This window comes from Sinocyclocheilus grahami, unplaced genomic scaffold, assembly GCF_001515645.1.
Source record: "Sinocyclocheilus grahami isolate Dianchi unplaced genomic scaffold, SAMN03320097.WGS_v1.1 scaffold229.1, whole genome shotgun sequence".
Lineage (NCBI taxonomy): Eukaryota > Metazoa > Chordata > Actinopteri > Cypriniformes > Cyprinidae > Sinocyclocheilus > Sinocyclocheilus grahami.
The window spans coordinates 140,236-166,755 of record NW_015505408.1 but is presented as its reverse complement, the minus strand read 5'-3'; the positions used below and the strand labels follow the sequence as shown (position 1 = coordinate 166,755).

Here is a 26,520-nt window from a genome sequence, read left to right as displayed (position 1 = left end):
TTCATGAGAAATGTAGCTATGTACTGTAAATAGACTAAAGTTCTTGTTACTGTCACATAATTATATAAATGCTCATTATGTGAAGATATTAATCACCTTCAAATGTTACATACAGACCTTGAAGCTTGGTACATAAAACACAAAGGAACAAACTCATCCTGACATCACAAGATTGTTGTGTTGAGACACATATGTGTGTGTGTGTGTGTGTGAGAGAGATATGTGCCCTTGTGAGAGAGTGACTTACCTGTTGTGTTCTCACTTGCACGGAAGTGCATATAAAGGTTGAGCAGGTAAGCGCACGCGCTGAGTCTGTCTGTCCAGGTGAGCTCAGACCCGCTCGCGCTTACATGCTCGCATCCCGCGTTTGCTTGCTTGAGAATATGAACTTGATTTTTTCTCCTGTGATCAGAAACCGTGAGGACTAATGGGGATTGTTTCACTCTACATTGTCCTTCACTTCTGGCTCGGCACTGTCGGAGGTAAGACTGAAGACATTTTGATCAATCACACAAATACAGAACATAGGCTACGTGCAGTTTCGTTCCTCATTCAGCGTTTAAATCCGCCTTTAAAATGATCAATCATTTAGAGCAATATTACGTTTTTTTTTAGCTAACTTATTTCCTTCAATATTTTTTATTAAACCATATTTGTTTTAAAAATTAAATCATTTTGAACATCCGCACCAATATGACCAAACCTATTTAGATGATTCAAATCTGTCATTTTAAATCTTCTAAGGCTATAGTTGCTCTTATTTACATTTAAATTTGTTTAATATGTACGCTTCATCTCACATATTTTCATGAGAAATGTAGCTATGTACTGTAAATAGAGTAAAGTTCTTGTTACTGTCACATAATTATATAAATGCTCATTATGTGAAGATATTAATCACCTTCAAATGTTACATACAGACCTTGAAGCTTGGTACATAAAACACAAAGGAACAAACTCATCCTGACATCACAAGACAAGACGTTACTAATCATGACAACAAAATTAACATCAAAAATAATACATATTAAACTTGTAAACAGTCCAAAAAATGCTGCTGTTCATGCCCTAGTGCATGCTGGGAAGACAGAGATTGGGAGTGAACCACAAACCCATTTTCTTTTTCTAGTGTAAGCAGTTTTGCACTCACAAATGCGTCAGTCCATCTCATCTGCTGCTTATTGGTTTCACCTAAAAAGACCTACACTGAAAAAAATGTTTCATTCATCCAATTAAAACAATTTTGGGTATTTTTTAACTTGAGCCAATGAAAAATAAATAACTTGCCCTTTCATTACCCACATTTTTTTTTTAATTGGATGAATGAAACATTTTTTTCAGTGTAGGCATAAATTGTTGTAATAGAATAGAACCTGTGCAGGTTCAGAGTTAAGATTCATTTTTAGTGTAAATTTACTTGCTGCTTAGACTACTTTTTGGCAGAGAGCAAATATATCAGCTGACTCTCTATGGTTTTGATGTTGCGTGAGAAACTTTGTTGCTTTGAGAAAAGCGAACCGCATCCACAAACCACGCTGTGCTGTGCTGTGTCGTGTGCAGGGACGTGTTCTCAATTTAACGCTCTCTCCTGTGACGAGTGTCTGCAGCTGGGGCCACAGTGCGCCTGGTGCACACTACAGGTAACAACTGCTTTTGCTTTCAAAATGTTTCAGAATGCACTGAACAAACTCTTCTTGAAGGGATAGTTCACTCCAAAAAAATGAAGTAGTACAGTACAATACACTGTAGCAACAATGGTAGTAAATGATTCTTCACATCCTCTTTTTAATTGAAAAATAGCCATGAGGAAGGCGCTATAGGGCACATGCACTAAAATCTTATTGTCAGTCACAGCTGTATGTATATGTTGCACCACTGGTGTGAAGCCAAAGACAAACTTCCACTATTATGGATAACCCTAGTAAAAAAATAAAATGCTAAAATGTATTTAAAGCATTTATTTCATGCTAAGTATACTACAAACACATTTACATATTTATGCTCAGGAAAAATACCCTGCAGTTGTACTTTTAGTATACTAAGCTGCTATACTTAAAAGTCTGCTAAACTGGAACAACTAATTTTGTGCTTAATGCACTTTAACTGTACAGAAGTCCATATAAAGATATATAGTGAAGTATATTTGGTTGTGCTAAAGTGGAACTATTGCAAGTATACTTCAGGTACACTTTAAATATCTTGCATTTAAAGACCGATATTATACAGAGACCATACAATCCTTATTAATGGTGATATTAAAACACATTTTAGGCATATTATTAAGAAACGTGCATTGTGCAATAAAGAAATACTCCAAATAAAGTGTAATTATAATTTATATCAGTAAGTCTTAAGTGATGTGTCAATAAAAAAGTTAATACTTAGAATTAAATAAATGTATTTTTAATAAATTATAGCATAGGATATTTTTTCTAGGGAATACACTGAAAAAATAGCAAAGGATTTGCTTTTCAACCATTTTTACTCAGAAATTTTTAGTAAATTTCACAATGTGAAATTTTAAAGCAGAAAGACTAAAAGAGTATATTCATGTACAACATACTCCAATAATATTTGTTTTATTACCTTATTAATTTAGAAAAAAGGTTTACATTGTAAAGTCAAATCACTATAATATAATATAATATAATATATACATTTTAGTTTAGCTGTCTTATGTCGCTATGCAACAAAAAACTGGTAAAGTGTTACCAAAAATAATGAAAATTATTTTTTATCCAGAATTTCACTGACTTCTTTTCAATCGACGAGAGATGCGACACACCCGAGGCTCTTCTTCAGAAGGGATGCTCTGGCGAATTCGTGGAGTTCCCCGTCACGAACGTCAAAATACTGAAGGATCAAGGCTTAGGAAAGAGCGCCGGCCACACTAACGTTTCGTACATCGCACCACAGAAGATGCGCCTCCAGCTTAGACCAGGTAAAAAAAATGGGTGACACAGATTTGAAAATCAAAGAAATGTCTCTCTACCCACAGCTGCTTCTCCTGCTGAGGTACTTCCCCTGAATGTAAGATTAGAAAGATTTAGTCATTAAGTGACAGAAAACCAACCACAGATGAACTACACAATGTCTACTGGTGCCGAAGATCACTCTGACCTGGAAAACATTTGTACATGTTGTTTTGAGCTTTGTTTGTCATTTCTCTTCCACAGGAAGCCAGCTGACCTTTCAGATTCGAGTGCAGCAACCGGAGGACCATCCGGTGGACATTTATTACCTGATGGACCTGTCAGCGTCTATGTATGATGATCTGAAAATGATCAAAGACTTGGGCTCGACGCTCTCAAAAGAGATGGCTAAGCTTACCAGCAAATTCAGACTAGGATTCGGTTCCTTTGTAGAGAAACCAGTTTTGCCTTTCATCAAGATAACACGCGAAGAGTTGGCCAATCCCTGCAGGTGATTCCCATAATACACCAGCTTAGCCAGATCTGAGGGGTCTGCCAGTATAAACCCAAGAAGTAAGATGAATGGGACATCAATGGGGGGAAAGTGTGATTTAATTTCAACCGATCATGTTTATGACCACTGAGCTCAGTGAGTTACGTCATATGACATCATCGTCCATTTAGAAGTGAGCGATGAACCGTTTCAGACAATAGAAACCCATTTTTAATCATGCTTCTCTTCTGCAGGAGTGTTGATTTTGAATGTCTCCCCACATTTGGATACCGACACCTTCTGTCGTTAACGAGCAGTACTGACAAGTTCAATGAGATCATCTCAAAGCAGCAGGTATCGGCGAACATCGACGTGCCAGAGTGCGGTTTTGACGCCATCATGCAGGCAGCGGTGTGCGGGGTGAGTCGGTTTCCCTTCAAATGCTTCGCTTTTATGGAGAGAACACCATTTTTTTCAACTTCTGGCAATGTCACTGTCAACTCAGGACAGGATTGGCTGGCGGAACGATTCCATGAAGCTGTTGGTGTTCGTGAGCGATGCAGATTCTCATTTTGGGATGGACAGTAAGATGTCCGGCATCGTTGTCCCCAATGATGGAGAGTGTCACTTGGACAACAATAATGAGTATTCCATGACTGCCCATCTGGTAAGGTGAAGTCTGCAGCTTCAGTTCCTGAGTATTCAGGAAATTTGGATCACTTAAAGGAATATTCCAGGTTACAATGACTAGAAATTAACCTCTATAGTAGTATTCCATTTGAAACAAATAAGGCTGGGAGGGATAGATGGAGTTTTTGGAAACACATATTTTCAGTATTTCATCGGCTGAACGATCGACACCAAGATAATACCAAGAAGTAGTACAGTTGAACAGACATATTTCACTTAAAGAGATAGTTCACCCAAAAATGAAAATTATCCCATTATTTACCATCCTAGGTGTATATGACTTCCTTCTTTCAGATGAATCCAATCGGAGTTATATTAAAAATTGTCTTTGATCTTCCAAGATATTTAATGGCATTCAGCGGGTGTTGCAGTGCATCAGTCCAAAAGAAGTGAAATAAAGTGCATCCATCCATAATAAAAAGTGTCTCACACAGCTCCGGGGGGTGAACAAAGGCCTTCTGTAGCGAATCGATGCGTTTTTGATAATAATCATTTTAATCTAGCCTGCGCCAACAGTTGTACACGGAAGCAGTTCCGGGCGGCTGATGTATGAGTTCAGCGTTGCGCATGCGCCAGTGAGTCTCGTGAAAACCAACGTTTGTTTACAGGATCAAAAGAAGCAAAGTTTCCTTACTTTAGCAAAGGAAAACCAGTCTCCTCTTGGCTTATATCGAAATCCTCCAACATTCTTCTTTACAAATCCTCGTTTTGTACTTCTAATTCTTGACCGTTGTTTTGTTTTGATCTCTCTCCTGCGCTTCCGCGTTCGTCACTTCTGAGCGGCGCATGCGCAACGCCGACATCTTACGTCATCCGCCAGGAACAGTGAGCGCAAGCAAGATTAAATTGATTATTATGTTTTAAATATGGTTATTTTTCTTACAAAAACGCATCAGTTCGCTACAGGAGGCCTTTGTTCACCCACCGGAGCCGTGTGAGACACTTTTTATTATGGATGGATGCGCTTTATTTCACTTCTTTTGTACTGATGCACTGCAACACCCACTGACTGCCATTAAATAGCTTGGAAGATCAAAGTAAATTTTTAATATAACTCCGACTGGATTCGTCTGAAGAAGAAAGTCATATACACCTAGGATGCCTTGAGGGTGAGTAATTCATGGGCTAATTTTCATTTTTGGGTGAACTAACCCTTGTTAAGGCCTTTAATTTGGATCAAATTAAATGTGGTGTTGAGCTGACAAAGGTAGCATTGATGGCTTTAGAAAAAAATAATTTTGGTAGTTGACATGAAATAATTTTGGGTTATTACTGTATTATTACTGTAAATACTTTCACAAAAATATGCACTTCATTTTTTTATTATATATACACTATATATGTATATATCTCTATGTATATGTATATATATATATATATATATATATATATAATTTTTTATTTTTTTGTGATTTTTGTGTAAACTGAACTGAGCTGGATGATGACATCACTAAATTCAATGATGAACTGCCTTTAACTGAAAATTGAGTGTTTTCTGCTGTCCCTCTGCATTATTGACTCACTATTTTCCTATTTAATACTGTAAAGATGCTTTGAAAATCTGTATTGTTAAAAGCGCTATGTAAATAACGATGACTTGACTTGAAAGCATTTACAGTAATAATTCGGAGTATTATTGTCAGATGCTGTCAATGTAACTTGAGTTGCATTTAACCTGGAATATTCCTTTATAACGTATTTATTTTGAGTTCTTGTTTAATTACTATATTTTAAATCTAAATTAATTAATTGACTAATGCTTTTTTTAAACAAATGAATGTAGGTATGTCCTGTCTCCTGCAGTATTTCTTGTGAATTTGTTGTCTGACTGAGTGTCTTGTATTTGGTACTTTTCTCATCTGTATTTAGGAGTACCCAACATTAGGGCAGCTTGTGGACAAACTGGTTGAAAACAATATCCTCCTTATATTCGCTGTGACAGACAATCAGAGGCAGAACTATGAGGTGAGAAAAGAGTAAGGGATTTTTCTCTCATGTTTATTCATTTTAGGCCACAATGAGGCAAACAAAAAGGCATGTGTTTTTCTGTGTATGTGGAACCTGAGAAGACCTGAAGGAAGATGTCAGTGTGTGAATAGACTGCATGAATCACTATTGTATTGAGTTCTCTTTACAACATGCTTAAACACAGTCTTTATCACATCACCCAGACCGACCTCTCATGACACAAATATTTTATGTTCTCTAAATTCTCCTTTTCTTTCGTCTTCCCTCCCTTTCTCCATATCGCTCTCCCACATCTCAAATTCTGTGGCTGCTCTCCAGGAGTTTGCAGTTGATGTTTAACCACCTTCTTCTGCCTCTCTGATAGAATTATGCAAGTCTGATTCCTGGTGCTACTGTGGGGGTGTTGGCATCCGATTCAAGGAACATTCTGCAACTCATCATGACCTCATATAAGGTACAGTTAGTCTTCACAAGACTCAGTGTATCACGGGTAATGTGAGAGTGTTCCTGGACGGTTCATGGAAATAATGGCCCTATTAGGCCAACATTCACACATTTGATGATCATGCACGTGTTTTTTATGCTTTGCAAACTTTAGCGTTTGGATTTCTGTGGTCTTTTGAATGTTTTGCCAGTTTGGCTGATTTAAGGAAATGTTATTTTGCAGGCTGACATAGATGAGGTTTTTTAAAACTGTGAGTGATTTAGTGATTAGTTCAAATGGGTTGAGCTTTTGAATTCTATCTGTAAAATTCGTAGCTACAATTGCAAATGAAAAATAAATAAATATTTTTTTTTGTAAATATATTTTTTAAAGAAACAGAAAAAATATAATAAAGGAAAAATAAAAATATGATAGATAGATAGATAGATAGATAGATAAAATTATATTTTTATTTTTCATTTATTATATTTGTTTGTTAATCTTTGAGGAAATGCAAAAAAGCAGAAAACAAATGATTTTTGAATAAGTAATTATTAGTAGGAAGAAATTCCTAAGTAAAAAAGTAATATATTTAAAATACATGCATTTCATACTAAGTGTAGTTCAAATCTGTTAACATATTCACTGACATATCGCTCGAGACTTGCTGATATAAAAAATATAATTAAACTTTATTTGGAGTACTGCTTGTGCACAATGCACATTTCTTAATATTAAGCCTAAAATGTATTTTAATGTCGCTGTTGATGAGGATTGTATTATTTTGTATTGGTCTTTAAATACAAGATATTTAAAGTGTACCTGAAGTACACTTGCAATAGTTCCACTTTAGCACAATCAGATACTTAAGTTAGACCATACTGTAATTCCACACAATTAAAGTGCATTAAGCACAAACTTAGTTGTTCCAATTTAGAATACTAAAAGTACAACTGCAGGGTATTTTTATTAAGTGTAGAGATATGTAAATGTATTTGTAGTATACTTAGCATGAAATAAATGTTTCAAATACATTTTAGTATATTTATTTTTCACTAGGTTTACCAAATGTGGGAGAGAATTATTTATTGGGAATTATTTTTCATGCAAACATGCATCTTATCTGTTCAACGTTTCCCTTCCCTTTAACCCCCTCGGTTCATTTTCATGAGAATCGCCGTGTTCACAGAGCGTGTCTGCACTCGTTCTATGGCTGTTGTTTGATCTCTTCATCTCCGTTCTCCATCCCCCATTCGCTCTTACCCCTGCCTGCACTCTAATTTTCATCACACCCCTCCAGAAACATCCTGAGCACTGCACATCCCACCCTACCTGACACAGCTCCACTATGGTGGCGTATTATTGAAGTGTAAAGTCTGTGACAAACCTCAGTAAATAAGCTAGAATAGACTATTTGAATTAAAGTTGACAGTCTAACGTCGCTCTGGATGTGTTGGCACCTGGTGTGCTCGTATTGCTGACTCGGCACATGAGTCAGCCAGACACACGATGAGCTGCTCAGGTGCTCAATCTTACATACTTACATAACATTGATACATTTTTGATCCTGATTAACTGACACAGGGTTTCGACTATTTGTTTTCTTTAATACCCAGCTTTATGAATTACTTGATTCTAGGGGTGACCAAAATTTTATATCATATGAGTAATTTTATTTCACGGTAATGTTATATATCATGATATAGTTATTTTTGCATTAACATGAATGACAGACAGCAGGAATATTAGACTGCTGTCACTTTAAGAGCTGCCCGGATCTACTGTTACACGTTTTCTTTCTCAGCTGTTTGCTTTCACTTAAGACCTAAATTACTGTGTTTACATGAATGCTTGCAAAGACAGGCATTTTGACACATACAACTGTGTGTATTTAACCATTAAGGCCTATAAAGCAGCAAAAATATCTTCGTTCAATACTCCTGCTCTATGAGCACCGTCTTCACGTGCGGTCGCCTCTCTGACATCGCTCTCTCAAACAGCGCATGCTTTTACCAAAATGAGTTCTCTTTTACTTCTAATTTCATTTTTTTAGTTCTAGTTATGTTATATATCAGCCTCTAGTTATATATCAGCCTCTTCACTGGGGTCCTGATCACCCTGTCAAGGTTTATTTTGTGGTAATGACTGGCTCGAAGGAAAGTTTTTACATTCAAATATTACAAAAATGATACTCTTCACACATTAACGGACTGTTCGTGTCTGTTGTTTGATTGACAGGAACTGAGGTCAGAGATCGATCTGGAGGTGCTGGGCAACACTGAGGATCTGCAGCTTTCCTTCACAGCACTCTGTCAGGACGGGGCCATCATCACCGGACATAAAAACTGCTCCAATGTCAAAGCTGGTGATGTGGTCAGTTCTTCATTCAATCGTTCCTTACAGTAATGCTTCTCTTGGTAGATTAAAACACGACTGAAACAAAAAAAACAACAACAAAAAACAATGCCTGTCACGTGTCATACATCTGTTTGATGAAATAACAAACATGTCACATCATGTATGATTTATAATGCAATGATTATAATATTGATATAGTTTGTTGCACCATTGTGCTGACATGACAGCATTTAAACAAGTGTTTAAATCAATCAAACTTCCTGACACTTACAAACAAACCTCGCCGAACAAGTTGAACACGTTTTGAAAATATTTGCGCAATATGTCCTGTGAAAATGATTTGAATCGTACACAATTTCTCAAAGCAATCAAAACAAAAGTGATCTTTTCTCACTCAGGTATCTTTTAATGTTACGATCGAGTTAAAAGGCTGTCTTGCCGGTCCACGGCAGTTTTCCTTGCGGCCGGTGGGTTTCCAAGATGCCCTGGAGATCGAACTGGAGTCTCAGTGTGTGTGTGACTGTCATCAAACCCCCGAAGCGAACAGCACCTTCTGCAGCCGAGGGCATGGGGCGCTGGAGTGTGGCACCTGTGTGTGCGATCCAGGCTTCGTGGGACCGAAGTGTGAGTGCACAGAAGGCCAAGAACAAATCAGCGACTGCAGGTGAGAACTGCAGGTCATGGAGAGTTTCCTGCGAGGCAGGCAGACATACTTTAATGTAAGATTATGTGTGTGGCAGGGCGCATGAAGGTGTGGAGATGTGCAGCGGCCTGGGTGAGTGTTTCTGTGGACAGTGTGTGTGCCATCCGTCCAATTTTGGACACGTTTACGGGCCGTACTGCGAGTGCGACGACTTTTCCTGCCTCAGGTTCAGAGGAGAGCTTTGCGGAGGTCAGTACCCAGTGTAACCCTTTGAGTGGAGGGAAAGAAAGCGCTGGCACTGTGGGAGGGATATTTGATCTGTGGAATGTTAATGAAAGAATAACACGCTGACAATCGCTAAAACAGTTGCTGTACTCGGGAGGACACGGGCGGAGGGGTTTAATGCGGGCCGTCTCATGTTTATATGTATATTTGCATATCAGTGCAAGTGTGCAATGTGAGCTTTTTATATTTACCTTAGGGCTGTCGATTTAAGGTGATTATCACAATTATTATGTGTGATTCAATTATTTAAAAAAACTGTGAAAATAATGAATGAAATTAATAAAATTCATGTTTGAAGCCTTTGTCTAGCTTAAAAGTGTAATGTTAACTTATGCTAATAAAATTAAGGTAAATGCTGTTTTCTGCAAATATTGGTCATTGATTATGGTATTTTGATGAATGAATCAGCATGTAATTATTAACAAACTTATGAACTGATAAAACTGATTTATTATTAATAATGACATTTTTTAGGTTTTTTTATATTTAATGTTTTAATATCTCACATGCTCACCAATGCTGCAATATATGATCATGCATACAGTAAAAATGGTAATATTGTGAAATATTATTAGTTTAAAATAACTTAATAATAATATTATTAGTTTATTCCTGTGACGCAGATATGAATTTTCAGCATCATTACTCCAGTCTTCAGTGTCACATGATCCTTCAGAAATCATTCTAATATGCTGATTTGCTGCTCAAGAAAAATTTCCTATTATTATTATTAATAGTGTATATATTTCTGTGGAAACTGTGATAAATAAGGAAAGTAAATAAAAAAAATGCATTTAATTCAAATACATTTTTTTTTGTGTTATAAATGTCTTTATTGTCACTTTTGATCAATATAATGCTTCCATACTGATTTAAAGCATTAATTTCTTTGTCTTTTTTTAAATATTGTTGTATGTATTTCCTTTATGCTTGTTTGTGTAGGTCACGGGGAATGTGACTGTGGCGAGTGTGTGTGTCACAGCGGTTGGATGGGAGAGTTCTGTAACTGCAGCACCAGCAACAGCTCATGCATGTCTCTGGATGGTTCCATCTGCAGCGGACGGGGCAAGTGTGTGTGTGGGAAGTGCGAGTGCACCGTTCCCGGAGCCTCAGGAGAGTGGTGCCAAAGGTGCCCAACCTGTGGAGATATCTGTAGCTTGCCCAGGTAAAGACATGCATGTCTGTCTGTGACTAAAACTGAGTTTCATAATGAAAATGCAGCATCGAAAGCCAATTGTTTTGGCTACAATCTGGTTTGAATCATTGTGGGCTGTCTGATATTTTTGTAATAAGAAGTTCAAGAAATTGTGAGATGTTAATATTTATGTTATTATATAATTTCTATAATTTCATTATATAAATGGCCTAATTAGAAGAATATTTGTTACATTTTTTTATGTGATTATTGCCGTTAATACATGTAAGTGTATTTGAAAATTTGTTTCTTATCGCTTATTTTAAATGGACCTCCAGCTTTCGGCTTTCAGAGCAATTTTTGTCATGACTATTGTGTGTGTGTGTGTGTGTGGGCAGCTCTGTGTGTTTTTATGAGTTGTCTTGTCCACTCATTTCCAGAGGGCATATATGAGCACCAAAAGGCATGTGGCAGCTCTGCAGTATTGCATTTCCTTCCCACTAAAGGTCCTGTCACCCTGCGGGTCATTTGACTCTGTGATAGAGCGATACAGAGAGAATGAGACTGAAAATGAGAGAGTGCATCTCTGGGAAAAACACTCACAAAGAACACAAAACAAAGCTTCCTCTAGAGACGAACTCTCTGTGGGGTCGACGGGATTTTTTTTTTTTAAATGTTGTCTTTGTGTCCCGCAGGTCTTGTGTGGAGTGTCACCTCAAAGCTAAGGACCCGTTGGACGAGTGTGCTGTGAAGTGCAACTACTATTGTGTGTGTGTGTGTGTGTGGGCAGCTCTGTGTGTTTTTATGAGTTGTCTTGTCCACTCATTTCCAGAGGGCATATATGAGCACCAAAAGGCATGTGGCAGCTCTGCAGTATTGCATTTCCTTCCCACTAAAGGTCCTGTCACCCTGCGGGTCATTTGACTCTGTGATAGAGCAATACAGAGAGAATGAGACTGAAAATGAGAGAGTGCATCTCTGGGAAAAACACTCACAAAGAACACAAAACAAAGCTTCCTCTAGAGACGAACTCTCTGTGGGGTCGACGGGATTTTTTTTTTTAAATGTTGTCTTTGTGTCCCGCAGGTCTTGTGTGGAGTGTCACGTCAAAGCTAAGGACCCGTTGGATATATATATATATATATATATATATATGTGTGTATGTGTGTGTGTTAAAAGCATCTGCTAAATTCATAATGTAAGTGTAATATATTTTTATTGTCAGATTTTGAGGAGAGTCGGGCGGCATTGTGCACCTTACAGAATGAGGACTACTGTCTACTGTCATTCAGCTTGGTGGACAGTGATCACGGCAGCATTATTTACAACCCCAAGCTTTACGGTGAGACTAATGACAAATTTTTTTAATACATGAACATATACAGTTTTACTTATACATTGTGGCATTACACATTAGAATAAAGTTCCATATTATTTTTTTAATTGTTTGTGCATAACTCTCCTTCAGACTGCCCTGAGCCGCCAAACGCACTGTTGATCGCTCTGGGCGTGTGCATGTCTGTCCTCATTATTGGCATTACTCTCCTTGTGATCTGGAAGTTTCTTGTTTCTGTCCATGACCGGAAAGAGGTTGCCAAGTTTGAGGCAGAGAAGGCGAAAGCAAAATGGCAGTCGGTATGATAACATTGTCAAGAGAGCATTACACTGAATTTTCTGTTTATTTGAATGTGTTAAAAGCCTAATATACTTTAAATAACTCTGTTTTATCCCTCTTTTGTCCCCAGGGCACAAATCCTCTTTTCAGGAGCTCGACATCAACTTTTAAAAATGTGACCTACAAAAGCGCAGGGCAGCAGAAGAGGGATATTTCTTAGGGCTACTGACCACCTTTGTGTGTTAAAACACAAAATGCAGGCTTCTATTTACCAGGAGCAATTACTTTTTATGAATGATTTATTTTCTTGTACTGTACAAGTGAGTGAGAGAGAGTGTGTGTGTGTGTGTGTGTGTGTGTGTGTGTGTGTGTGCTTGTAAGCTGGGGGCAGGACTGTCAGATACTGGCAGGGAATTTATTTTAAAAACTGTAAATAATTTAAACAATGTGTTGTGCTGCTAAAAGTGCTAAAGGTACTGTTAAATCTGGGCAACACTGGATCTTCTTGTTTTACATTTAGCGTTTCTTGTGGTTGTTGCAGCAAAATGTAGTTATTTGTGACAGATGTTTGTGATTGGTTAGTTGAGGCTGAGCCTTTTGTAATTAGATATGATTAATTATGGCTTTTGCTGGATCAAATGTAAAAAAAGAAGAAAAAAAAAGTCTTGTCTACTTGTGTTTTGTAATATATTTGATGGTTTTCCATAAAAATTTTTTGAGTTTCACATTACTTCTCTCTATATGCATCTTCACACAGTCAAGTTAAGGCTGCATGCACTGTGATCGAAAGTGTTAATGGTTTAATATTTAAAATATTAAGTCATAACATTATTTCTGCAAACTGTGTAAATGCATATGTGATGCTTTGTGCAGCCTTAAACAGTGTAAATCCCCCTTTTCGTGTAATATAAATCACTTCAGGTGCAGCTTCTGTGCAGTACAGTGAGTTAAAACATAATCTGTATATTTAATGGAATATTTAATATAATTATCGCCATTGGTCACTTTCTGGCCAAATACATGGTTTCACAATAATCGATTAGTCAGACACTGCACACTGTAGGCGGGCTGTAAGAGGAGAGGAATATGTTTGGCCTTTTAGAGAGACCAGTGACGTAGAGAATCCCTTTCGTAGGGAAAGTGTGGTGAAAAACAGGCTGCAGTCTATGCGGCGAGCTCATCTCCAGTGGAAATGCGAGGACATGCTCAAACTCTTGTCTTTTATATGCTGTTTTATGTCAGTCATTTAGCTTGTGCTGCTGCGGAAGTGTGGGACAAAACTGAAGTTTGGAACAAAACTCAACTTCTCGAACTGTCCAGTAAGTGCAAGTGCAAGTTTACTGTAACCGCACACAAACAAACCGATTGGCTGCTGCTCATCACATGACACAACAGAGAAGCCGTTTGGACAAAACTTTAAAAAGTAGGCTACATTAAGAATATTTTCATTGCAGGTTTGTTTTTGTACAGGCCTATACCTCAAAGACCTGGACACAAAAAAGCTGTCTTTTTCAAAAAAGTTATTGAAAACATGTTGACCTATCTATCTATCTATCTGTTTTTCTGTCTGTTTGTCAATACACTTTAAATAGACTGAAAGATTGAAAGCTTAGATTCCATATATTTTCTTTACAATTAATGAACATTCAATGCATTGTTAAACATGTTTTTGTGCATTGCCATTTTGTCCACATTTCTCTTAAAGCCTTTCAAACTGAGCAATTCTTGCAGACAATACAGTATAGTGCATGACTTCTCCTCTAATGAATGGAATGTCACAAGTACTACCCCCGCTGAAGGACACAGTGGGATTCTGAAGTTTGTCCAACAGCCTGATTCGTTACAGTCCCAGAGCATTTGCATTTACATTCATGCATTTGGCAGATGCTTTAATCCAAAGTGACTAGCATTGCATTCCAGGTATGCATTTATCATAATGTGCGTTACTTGGGAACCAGCATTGTGTCACCCCGCTGGTTATAAACAGGGTCAGCTGAGGTCAGCACATGCATAAACACACACCTACACCCTCACTCAGACCGGTAACAACCCGTTCTACCTGCCCCATTTGGATCTTGCGGTTCCAGAGGGTTTTATGATCTCACATAGGAAATGATTAATCTGTCACTGAGCTATTCAATGTCGTGGAACACATTCAGTTTTATTTCAAGAAGGAGGAGCAATGCAGGTACGTATAGTAGGACACATTCACCCCAAAATGTCTTTTGTATTCCACAGAAGAAACATATTTATAATGACTTAATGATAAGTGAATGACAACAAACATATTTGTATAACACTTTAGTTTAGGGAGCAAAACTAATTGCTTATTAGCTTGCCTATTACGAGCATATAACTGTTTATTAGTACTTACAAAGCACATATTAATGCCTTATTTTGCATGACAGTATTTTAGATCCCTTAATCCTACCTCATACCTAAACCTAACAACTACCTTACTAACTATTAATAACTGTTAAGCAGTTTATTGAGGCGAAAGTCATACTCAATGGTTAATAGTGAGACTTGGTGCCCAAACTAGAGTGTGTTTATATATATATATATATATATATATATATACACACACACATATAGGCTATATAAAAATAGAAAAAAGGTACAGAAAACACAAGGACATATTTGTCTCAATAAAGTGTTTCAGGATAGGGCTCCAAATTTTTATATTTTTATTTGATATTTTTAATAATTCAGGCTTCTGTCTGTGAATCTAATCTTTTCCATTTCAAGATTGTGTGAGGGAGTAAGCCGCTTTATTAACATATTTGAAAACACTGCAGATAAAAAATGATCAGAATGTGCCATACTTTACTAGTATTCACCCTTAATATCTTAACTTATTATTCCCATTCCCAGCATATGCTAAATAGAAATATCACTACCAGACAAGAAAATCCCATACTTCCTATTCTTCCAAGCTTATTCCTGCTCTCAGACATATGGCGAGGATAATGCGTAGCTTCCCTTTGAAGTTTGACGATACCCTGTGTGTTCGACTGTTTGAGAATATCTTTGTCTTCACCCTGTATCTTCAATTACTCTTTCGTGTCAACACCCACAAAAGACCCTCAGCCCTGACGGCTCTGAGAACTCTGAAATATTAAGCCCCATTCTGTGGATGTGAAACTGGAGATAGCAGCTCTATCTTTCTATCTGTTCGCTGCATAATCAGGCCTGTCTGATACCTCAGTGCCTCTGAATGCCTTCGAATCTCCAATATCACTGGCCTTTATAATCTAACATGGCTCTGCATGTAAATGGCTATATAATACTCCTAAAGAAAGGCTTTTCCCACTGGTCAAAAACCCCAGGGCCTCACATCTCCCAAGTGTATTTGACACGACAAGAAAATATGCTTTAGCTTGACCAATTAAAAAATGGCCATGTATGATGTTGTTGTGCATCTGTGTTTGTGTGACTCAGGTAAAGGTTTTTTCCAGTTGGAGAGCGGGTCGTGGAAGCTTTGCCTCTCAGCGGACTCGTCCAGTCTGTCTCTGACCAGCTGTGAGCCCCCGTCTGCCGCCCTGCTTTGGAAATGGGTGTCCCGGCACCGTCTCTACAATCTGGGCACCAATCGATGTCTAGGGATCAACACGACCAAGTTGCTGCAGCCTGACGTGGGCATCTTTGAGTGTGACGTTTCCCTCCCAACCATGTAGTGGCGCTGTGGGGGCAGCATGTTGTATGGAGCGATGAATAATAAGTTAGCGGTGGTGGACTCTAAAGTGGTGGCGAATAGGGCCGCTCTGCATCAGTGGAGGATTTACGGGGCGGCCGGTGAAGGGCCATGCGCTTACCCATATGAAGGCAAGATGTCTTCAGACACATTTAAAAAAAAAAAAAAACGAGTATCAGGGACAAATACGATAAATCAAAAGTAAAAATCTAGTTTAAAAGCCTGGTCGCACTGTGAACAGACGATAATGTTCTGGGGGTTTTTGTAAATGTGCCTGCCGCTTTAAATGTTTGAGTTTTTTTTTTAAATCAGGCAGCTTCTGATTGGCTGTTGGTATTATTAAACTCCATTGTCAGTTGGAAATTACAGGAAAAATACTACAGGGGACACTGTGGGTCACACTTTTTCGCTACAAAAAGGCATATGAACATTTCCAGCATTATTAATGTTGACCTTACATGGTCAATCCTTACAAGGATTACAAATGGTAATCCATTTGCCATTAACAAGTAGTATTTTAAGGTCAATTTTAACAGTAAAACAACCATAAAACACAAAACAATTCATAGAAAAGTTGACACAAAAATTACACTTTTTTGGACAGTAAATGTTTAACAAATGGGTTAACTTAATACATAACATCTAGCCCCAATAAAATGACTACTTGCCCCAAACTGACATTTATTAAAGATGAGAAATAGTGTTATGTAAATCTGCATCCAGTTATTAAAACACAGACAGATTATCTGGAAAAACACTTTTCTGAAAGAAATTTTAACAATATTGTTCTTGTTTCATTATCGTTATAGCTTATTCTTATAGCGTTAGAACAATTATTAAAACTTTGTAGTTAAAGTTAAAGCTGTGATTATCATCCTTGGTGTGAATGGCTGTCAAAACAAATGTGTCAAGTTCTTTGTATTGATGTTGTTTTAATATGGTTTTGAATTTTGTTATTTAATTTTCAAGAAAAGTTTCGATGTAATGACTGCAATTCAATGTAACCATCACATAAAAAGTAATATATTTCTCATAACATATATAGAATTTATATAATATGTAATATATGAAAAATATTACATTCTTACATTTTTAACACATGTAAATATACATCTTAATCGTAAAAAAAATAAATAATAATAATATATATATATAAATTTTGTGTTTTGCAAAGTTTGCTGCTTCAGTATTTGTAGATTATTTTCCCACATGTTTCTATGGTATACTGAAAAACAATGATAAGCATATCATAAGTTTTAAAGTAGCTGACTCCTCAGGAGGAGACGGTCCTGGCGCTCGTTGGACACTCTGGGACGTCCTGAAGACTTCTTCACTGCAGTCGAACCTCTCTCCTTGAAGTTCTTGATGATCCGGTAAATGGTTCTTTCGGGTGCAATATTCTTTGTAGCAATTTCCTTACATGCGAGGCCATTTTGATGCAAAGCGCTGATGGCTGCACGTGTTTCTTTGGAGGTAACCATTGCTAACAAGAACACAGTGATTGGAAGCGCTTCTTCCCCCCATCAGTCTGCTCTTACAGTCTATTTAGTATGATGGTGATTTTACCTGACTAGTACTCAATCACATTTTCACATGTGCTGCTGATATGATTAGTCAATTAATGTTAGCTTGTCGTTTTGTGTCAGGATCAAAAAACAGTGAATTTTATTTTTTTGTGAAAAGTTAATTTATTTGGCCAATGAAGATCTTAGCAATTATTTAAAATGCATCTGTTCACTATATAATACATTTTAGGACTTACTGACGTTTACCAGGGGTCATCTCTATGATATATCATTTCCTGTTTTGTTTTGTTTTTTTCCTGAATTCTTCGGTCACACCACATTACTTAAAATTTAAAGTTACCTAAACTAAACTGCAGTCAACCTGCTGTCTAAATATCGGTATCGACGACTGAAGTCACATTTCGGTTGACTACTATAACCTGTTGCATTCAGTGGATTGTTTGATGAGGTTTATTTGATGTGGCTGCAGTCATACAGCTTCTGTTTGTTTTCTTGATGTTGACAGACATCCACACGTTACAAGGAAACTCCCGTGGCATGACCTGCTCCATACCCTTCAAATACAAGAATAAATGGTTCTGGGATTGTACCTCTGAGAGCAGAGAGGACCGTCACCTCTGGTGTGCCACTACTAACCACTAAAATCAGGATGAGAAATGGGGCTTCTGCCCCAGTCCAGGTAAAATCACATATTAAGTAAATTAAATATGCTATTCTTACTTTTCTATACACTACCATTCAAAAGTTGGGGGATTTTATGTAGTTCTGTTTAGCAAGGTCTGAAGATCAAAAGTGACAAATATTACAGAAGATTTCTATTTCCAATAAATGGTGTTTTTAAAACTTTCTATTCATCAAAGTATTGTGAAAAAATGTATTACGATTTCCACACAAAAAAGGCAGTAAAACTCTTTTCAGCATTGACAGTAAAAAGAAATGTTTCTTAATGATGACGTAATTATCTTTTGACTCCCCTGACAGTGGCACCTTGATAAAAAAAATATATATATACTGTATATATGTCAGTTGATGAAGATATGCAAGCAAAAAAAAAAAAGATGAACAATGGATAATAGAAAGCGCAAAGGCGGCACTGAAAAGGCCAGTAAAAAAAAACGGTCTAAGGCATTAAACTCCAGGGCTGAAAATGAGTCCCACTCTGGCCCTGCGTGTATAGATATAACATGTAATGAAAAACTCATTACCATCAAAGACCAGCTTAGACTGGTTTCAATGAATATTTGCATTTCACTATTTTGTATTTTATTGGAAAAAGTGCAAAACAACAAAAGCTGTTGAAATGTAGGTGTTTGATTTTCGCTTTGCTCAGGTGTGGAGTTGGTCAAGCCGTGCTGGTACAGCGACCGTTAGTACAGAACAGCTAAATACTATAGAGGGTGATCCTGCTGATGTTTATGATGATGACACTCGTTTGTGTTTATGGCGCAGAACATGAGCCGTGGATATTTTTCAGAGGAGCTGAATATTACTTTGCCAGTAAACCGTTTCCCTGGGAGCTGATCTGCTCTCCGTTCACTCTACTGAGGAACTGGACTTCATCAGAGAACACATTAATAAAGTATTATATGCATTTCTTTATGTACACTACCGCTCAGTAAGAGTTTTTTTTTTTTTAACAAATTACTACTTTTATTCAGCAAGGATGCATTAAATTGATCAAAAGAGACAGTAAAGACATGTATAATATTACAAAAGTTAATTAAACCTGTTCTTTTGAACTTTCTGTTCATGAAAGAAAACATTAAGCAACTGATTTCAACATTGATAATAATAATAAAAAAATTATTGTGCAGCAAATCAGCATATTAGAATCATTTATTGAGCAGCAAATCAGCATATTAGAATAATTTCTGAAGGATCATGTGACAAAATTCAGTTTTTACATCACAAAATTTTTTTTTTAAATATATTAAATTAGAAAACGGTTGTTTGTAATGTTATTCTATTTACAATATTACTGTTTTTAGTGTATTTTTATTAAATAAATGCAGCCTTGGTGAGCATGTGAGCATGTGAGACAATCTTACTGACCACAAAATTTGGAACAGTATGTGTAAATACATATATGCATAATATAATATAATATTTACATGTGTTTATATAACAGACCATATTTGTTTGTTTCTTTGTTTTTAGGATTCTGAATTTTGGTGGATTGGTTTGTCTGCTAACAGCGGTCACAATGGTCTCAGGTGCCTTTCTTTGACTACCATAATGAGTCTCTTTTACAGTATAATTAAAAAAAATTATTTTTTTATTTATTCATTGTTATGTATTATAAGTGAAAGATACAGGCAGAAAAATCATTCTTATGATTTTAAGTTCAAAATAAACTATTTTTTTTTACATTTGGTCAGCAAATATTACAGAAGTCACACACTTTACCTTTAAGAAAGGTGAAGGAGCACAAGAGGAGCATACAGTGTGAAGCAGGCTTCATGTTGGGTTTTATATGTGTTTGCTCTCTGCAGTTGGACTGATGGATCCGCTTTGGATTATGAGAACTGGGAAAATGGTCGATTCTACCGAAAGCCTGGCCAAAACTGCATTCAGATGTCATCTCAATCTGGTAAACGATATATATGCACGCACAATCACTTAAGCACACACAAGTAGCATTATCTGGTGTACTCAAACACTGCTTATCAATGATGTTTGCGCAGGTCAGTGGTCAGCAGGAAGCTGTAAGGATCGACATGGTTACGTGTGCAAGTGCAGAACGGTGTCTTTAGTGGAGGACCCACTCGAGCCTCACTATGTCAGCAGCTGCTACTCAAAGTAGTATTAAATTAACAGTATTTTCCGGAAATCCTACCTGACTATTAGTGTCAAAATTGCATTTTTGAGAAAAACAAACAAACAGATAAGTTGCATTTATTATTTCATTAAGAAATAATGTAAATAAAAATGCATATTCAATAATATGAAACATTTAAACACTGTAAACATGTACTTTAGTTGTCCTCACTCCACAAAAAATCCTTTAAATGTAGCTTTATTCAGAACAGAAATTAAAAATAGAGGTAATAAACAAATATAAATTATAGAGGCTATACAAATAAACTAGTGCTTTCAAAACGATTAATCGCGATTAATCGCATCCAAAATAAAACCTTGTGTTTACATAATATGTGTGTGCACTGTTTATATTTACAGTATATGTATAAAATACACACACATACATGTATATATATTTAAGAAATATTTACATGTGATTTGATTTACATAAATTTATGATTTACATAATTTATGTATGATTATACATAAATATGCATGTATATTACATATATTTCTAAAATATATGCATATGTGTGTGTGTGTATAAATATATACAGTGCGCATACATATATTATGTTAACACAAACGTTTAGTTTGAATGCGGTTATAACACTTATTTTCTACAAGAATACAAGAATAAACTAAAGAATCACAATTGTCCCTTATCTTCCATTTCTGACGTTAATTGGCAACCCTAATGATGACGTAATTATCTTTTGACTCCCCTGACAGTGGCACCTTGATAAAAAAAAAATATATATATACTGTATATATGTCAGTTGATGAAGATATGCAAGCAAAAAAAAAAAAAAGATGAACAATGGATAATAGAAAGCGCAAAGCACTGAAAAGGCCAGTAAAAAAAAAACAGTCTAAGGCATTAAACTCCAGGGCTGAAAATGAGTCCCACTCCGGCCCTGCGTGTATGGATATAACATGTAATGAAAAACTCATTACCATCAAAGACCAGCTTAGACTGGTTTCAATGAATATTTGCATTTCACTATTTTGTATTTTATTGGAAAAAGTGCAAAAAAAAAAACAAAAGCTGTTGAAATGTAGGTGTTTGATTTTCGCTTTGCTCAGGTGTGGAGTTGGTCAAGCCGTGCTGGTACAGCGACCGTTAGTACAGAACAGCTAAATACTATAGAGGCTGATCCTCACTGCTGATGTTTATGATGATGACACTCGTTTGTGTTTATGGCGCAGAACATGAGCCGTGGATATTTTTCAGAGGAGCTGAATATTACTTTGCCAGTAAACCGTTTCCCTGGGAGTCCGTCTCCTTGGCCTGTAAGATGATGGGCGCTGATCTGCTCTCCGTTCACTCTACTGAGGAACTGGACTTCATCAGAGAACACATTAATAAAGTATTATATGCATTTCTTTATGTACACTACCGCTCAGTAAGAGTTTTTTTTTTTTTTTAACAAATTACTACTTTTATTCAGCAAGGATGCATTAAATTGATCAAAAGAGACAGTAAAGACATGTATAATATTACAAAAGTTAATTAAACCTGTTCTTTTGAACTTTCTGTTCATGAAAGAAAACATTAAGCAACTGATTTCAACATTGATAATAATAATAAAAAAATTATTGTGCAGCAAATCAGCATATTAGAATCATTTATTGAGCAGCAAATCAGCATATTAGAATAATTTCTGAAGGATCATGTGACAAAATTCAGTTTTTACATCACAAATTTTTTTTTTAAATATATTAAATTAGAAAACGGTTGTTTGTAATGTTATTCTATTTACAATATTACTGTTTTTAGTGTATTTTTATTAAATAAATGCAGCCTTGGTGAGCATGTGAGACAATCTTACTGACCACAAAATTTGGAACAGTATGTGTAAATACATATATGCATAATATAATATTTACATGTGTTTATATAAAAGAGCATATTTGTTTGTTTCTTTGTTTTTAGGATTCTGAATTTTGGTGGATTGGTTTGTCTGCTAACAGCGGTCACAATGGTCTCAGGTGCCTTTCTTTGACTACCATAATGAGTCTCTTTTACAGTATAATTTAAAAAAAATTTTTTATTTATTTATTCATTGTTATGTATTATAAGTGAAAGATAAAGGCAGAAAAATCATTCTTATGATTTTAAGTTCAAAATAAACTATTTTTTTTTTACATTTGGTCAGCAAATATTACAGAAGTCACACACTTTACCTTTAAGAAAGGTGAAGGAGCACAAGAGGAGCATACAGTGTGAAGCAGGCTTCATGTTGGGTTTTATATGTGTTTGCTCTCTGCAGTTGGACTGATGGATCCGCTTTGGATTATGAGAACTGGAAAAATGGTCGATTCTACCGAAAGCCTGGCCAAAACTGCATCCAGATGTCATCTCAATCTGGTAAACGATATATATGCACGCACAATCACTTAAGCACACACAAGTAGCATTATCTGGTGTACTCAAACACTGCTTATCAATGATGTTTGCGCAGGTCAGTGGTCAGCAGGAAGCTGTAAGGATCGACATGGTTACGTGTGCAAGCGCAGAACGGTGTCTTTAGTGGAGGACCCACTCGAGCCTCACTATGTCAGCAGCTGCCCAGAGAACTGGTTCTACTACGGACACGAGGTTCACATACACTAGAAGCTGCTTTTGCAGCCTTGTGGGAATGTAAACTAGATCAGTGGTTCTCAAAGTGCATGCTCCTTTCATATTGCTCTTACAAATTAGTGTCACTTTATTTATTTATGTTTTTGTACAAATACAATTTTTGCATCCAAATTATACAGAACATAATTCAGCTGGATGTTTTAAGACAGCAGTTTTTCAGTAAAACATATTTTAATTAACTGCTAATACTGTAGGCTCATGCTTTTTCTTACTAATAAATTAGGAAGCATTAAATGATGAATTACTATTAAGTGAGTATTGAATAGAAATACAATTATTTTATAGCACACTTAAAAATAAAATGCTAATATTTACTTTTTTAAATATGAATTTATCGGTGAACTTGAAGATTTCTGCTTTCAGTTTGAATGGAAATCTTATACAGTATTTCAGTTAGTCCATCTAAAACGGTGACTGTGCATTAATAGCCGTGTCAGCAATGTCAGTACGCAAATGAGCGGTTTGAATTTACACAGAGCATTTTTTAATTTGCGCACCATGTTATGTGCATAGAGTATGTTTCTGTCCGATATGATCTACAGAAATCAGCTTATTTGTTTTCCATTTTAGGTTCTTGGGTTTTATTGTATCATTAAGAATTGCTTGTTTGTGATTGGTTGCCAGTGTCTGTTTCTACATCTCCCAGCCCCTCCGGGAGATGGGAAAACCTGGCTGGATGCTCGGTCCATCTGCTCATCCTATCAGGGATCTCTGGTGTCCATAGAGGACGAAATTGAACAAGGTAAAGATCACATCTTCATTATATTATAGTTTCCGATGTTTCTTTGTATTGACGTTTTTGTGGCTTTTATCTTTTGGTTGAAGCCTACATCGTCATGCTGCTTCATGGCTGCTCAGCGGGGGTTTGGATTGGTGCACAGGGCCTTTTTCCTTCAAGTGGAGCAACGGGAAGCCAGTCAGCTATAATAACTGGGAGGTATAAAGGGATTTAATATATTTTAAATGTAATTTGATTTCAATTTTATTTGAAAATGTCAAAGTTTTTTTTTTTCTTCTATTTTTAAATGTTTTTCTTTGTGTGTGTCTGCAGGTGTCTAATTATAGATCTCATTGTACTTACCTGTCCAACAGTCACAACTTCCGTGTGACGGGGCTATGGCAAGACGACTTCGGTACTGAGAGCGTCTATGGCTTTGTCTGCCAGAAGCCGCAAGGTTTTTAATTTTTAAATCATTGGCACTGACCAATATTTAATTGTGGACACATGTTCCCTCATAATTTTACATTTATATTGCCTTTGTCATCATTTATCACTCACTTAGTTCAACCAAAAAAATGAAAATTTGCTGGAAATATACTCAAGTCATCCAAGATGTAGATGAGTTTGTTTCTTCATCAGAACAGATTTGGAGAAGTGTAGCATTCCATCACTTGCACACCAATGGATGTTCTGCAGTGAATGGGTGCCGTCAGAATGAGAGTCCAAACAGCTGATAAAAACATCACAATAATCCACAAGTAATCCACAGCACTCCAGTCCATCAGTTAACATCTTGTGAAGTGAAAAGCTGCTTGTTTGTAAGAAACAAATCCATTATTAAGGCGTATTATCTTTAAAACGTCACTTCTGGCCAAAATACTAAATAGTCCATAATCCATGATAATGCTTCCACCAGTGAAAAAGTCCATCTAATGTTATCATATTTGTGTAGAACTGTTTCAGGCTGTTTTCACTTGTAACCAGTGCTTAATCTGTGCATATTTCTCTCCTGATTTAAGACGAGGCCACTTTTCCTCTGGAGAAATCAATATTATGGATAGAGGACTCTTATTTTAGCCAAAAACAGCAGTTTGAAGATAAAAACATCGTAATGATGAATTTGTTTCTTACAAACATGCTGCTTTTCACTTCACAAGATGTTAATTGATGGACTGGAGTGGTGTGGATTACTTGTAGATTATTTTTATCAGCTGTTTGGACTCTCGCTCTGACGGCACCCATTCACTGCACAGTGCATGGTGAGCAAGTGATGGAATGCAGAATTTATCCAGATCTGTTCCGCCATGAAACAAACTCATCTACATCTTGGATGACCTGAGATTTTTAGGTTAACCTTTTTTTGTTCAGCCACTGGTCAATTTTGAGATTTTGTTTCCATAACATTCACTTGCAGCATTTGAAAATGATTGATTTTGATTAGTAATTTATTTACACAAAATAATATGACATTCTATTGGTTAGTGACCATAACATGAAGCTAATTATCAGCTTTTTTATTGGTTTTAATATCGGTGCATGTCTACTTTATCTCAGACATCACCAAGCATCCTACACAATCCTATTACACCGCTTCCTCTCTGGACTCGTCTGAGTATAAGAACCACAGTTACTGTATCATCCACGGCAACTTGAGCTGGTATCAGGCCCAGAAAGCATGTTTGGAGAAGGGGGCAGCACTTGTGAGCATCACAGACCCGTTTCAGCAGGCCTATCTCACTGTGCTGATCAACAGGCTTAAAGCCCCACACTGGATCGGCTTGTACAGCACAGATGTAAGGAGGCTTTGAAATCACACTGTCATGTCGTTTGATGGGTTATATTTGTGTATTAAACAAGAGCGCCCTCTACCTTCATAGGATGCTCTCTCACACCAGTGGTCTGATGGCAGTGAGCTTTCCTTCACTAACTGGGAAGTGTCTAATTATTACCCAGAGGGGCCCATGGGAGATGGAGGCTGCGTGTCCATGGATGTTAACGGACGGTGGAAAGACGTTGAATGTGACATGCTCTTATCAGGAGCGATTTGTTACAAACCTCCTCCGAGCGAGTCCATTTCTCTCTGTCTTTGGATTCATTTTATCAATTGTGAATAGTTGAAAACTGACTGATATTGTTGTTTGTCCTCCCACAGAAAGCATTGCTTTCTCTTATGAAGTGGTATGTCCTGAGACCTGGGTGAAGTTTCGTGGGAGCTGCTATTACTTTGAAACTTTCTATTGAAGATGATCCTGGAGGAAGCGAGAAATCACTGTAAAAAGAAGGGTATGGCACTTTGGATCAAGAGCTTCACCTAGCGGTGGCTTTGATTATCCTTGGGTGTATTTGTATAACTTGACAAGATTATTTCCTTTTTCAGGAAATTTTTCAGATGTTCTGACAGTTCAAGATGATGAGGAGAGTCGATTCTTCCTTAAAGAGATGTCGCATCATTACCGGGGGCCTCAGAATTTGTGGCTAGGAATTTTATACGACACTGACAGTAAGAGCTGTGATGTTTGATTTTGAGCATTTAATTCTATTATAAATGTATTTGAATTATAAATACTATATAAATAAATATATTTATAAAAAATATTAATAATTTTAATTATA

The 26,520-nt window shown here is 36.6% G+C and overlaps 1 protein-coding gene and 1 pseudogene across 1 annotated transcript; both read left to right on the top strand.

The window, feature by feature from the left end:
• Nucleotides 1-301: 301 nt before the first annotated feature.
• Nucleotides 302-13,157, top strand: LOC107597145 (integrin beta-6-like). The gene is made up of 16 exons (XM_016288090.1): nt 302-482; nt 1,561-1,640; nt 2,743-2,941; nt 3,177-3,423; nt 3,660-3,825; nt 3,911-4,072; nt 5,965-6,060; nt 6,428-6,517; nt 8,726-8,860; nt 9,244-9,509; nt 9,586-9,737; nt 10,716-10,938; nt 11,604-11,676; nt 12,112-12,250; nt 12,377-12,543; nt 12,654-13,157. Exons 1-16 carry the CDS (start codon nt 428-430, stop codon nt 12,741-12,743), a joined length of 2,340 nt encoding a protein of 779 aa, XP_016143576.1. The 5' UTR covers nt 302-427; the 3' UTR covers nt 12,744-13,157.
• Nucleotides 13,158-13,715: 558 nt separating this feature from the next.
• Nucleotides 13,716-26,520, top strand: part of LOC107597187 (secretory phospholipase A2 receptor-like) — a 17,915-nt pseudogene continuing 5,110 nt past the window's right edge.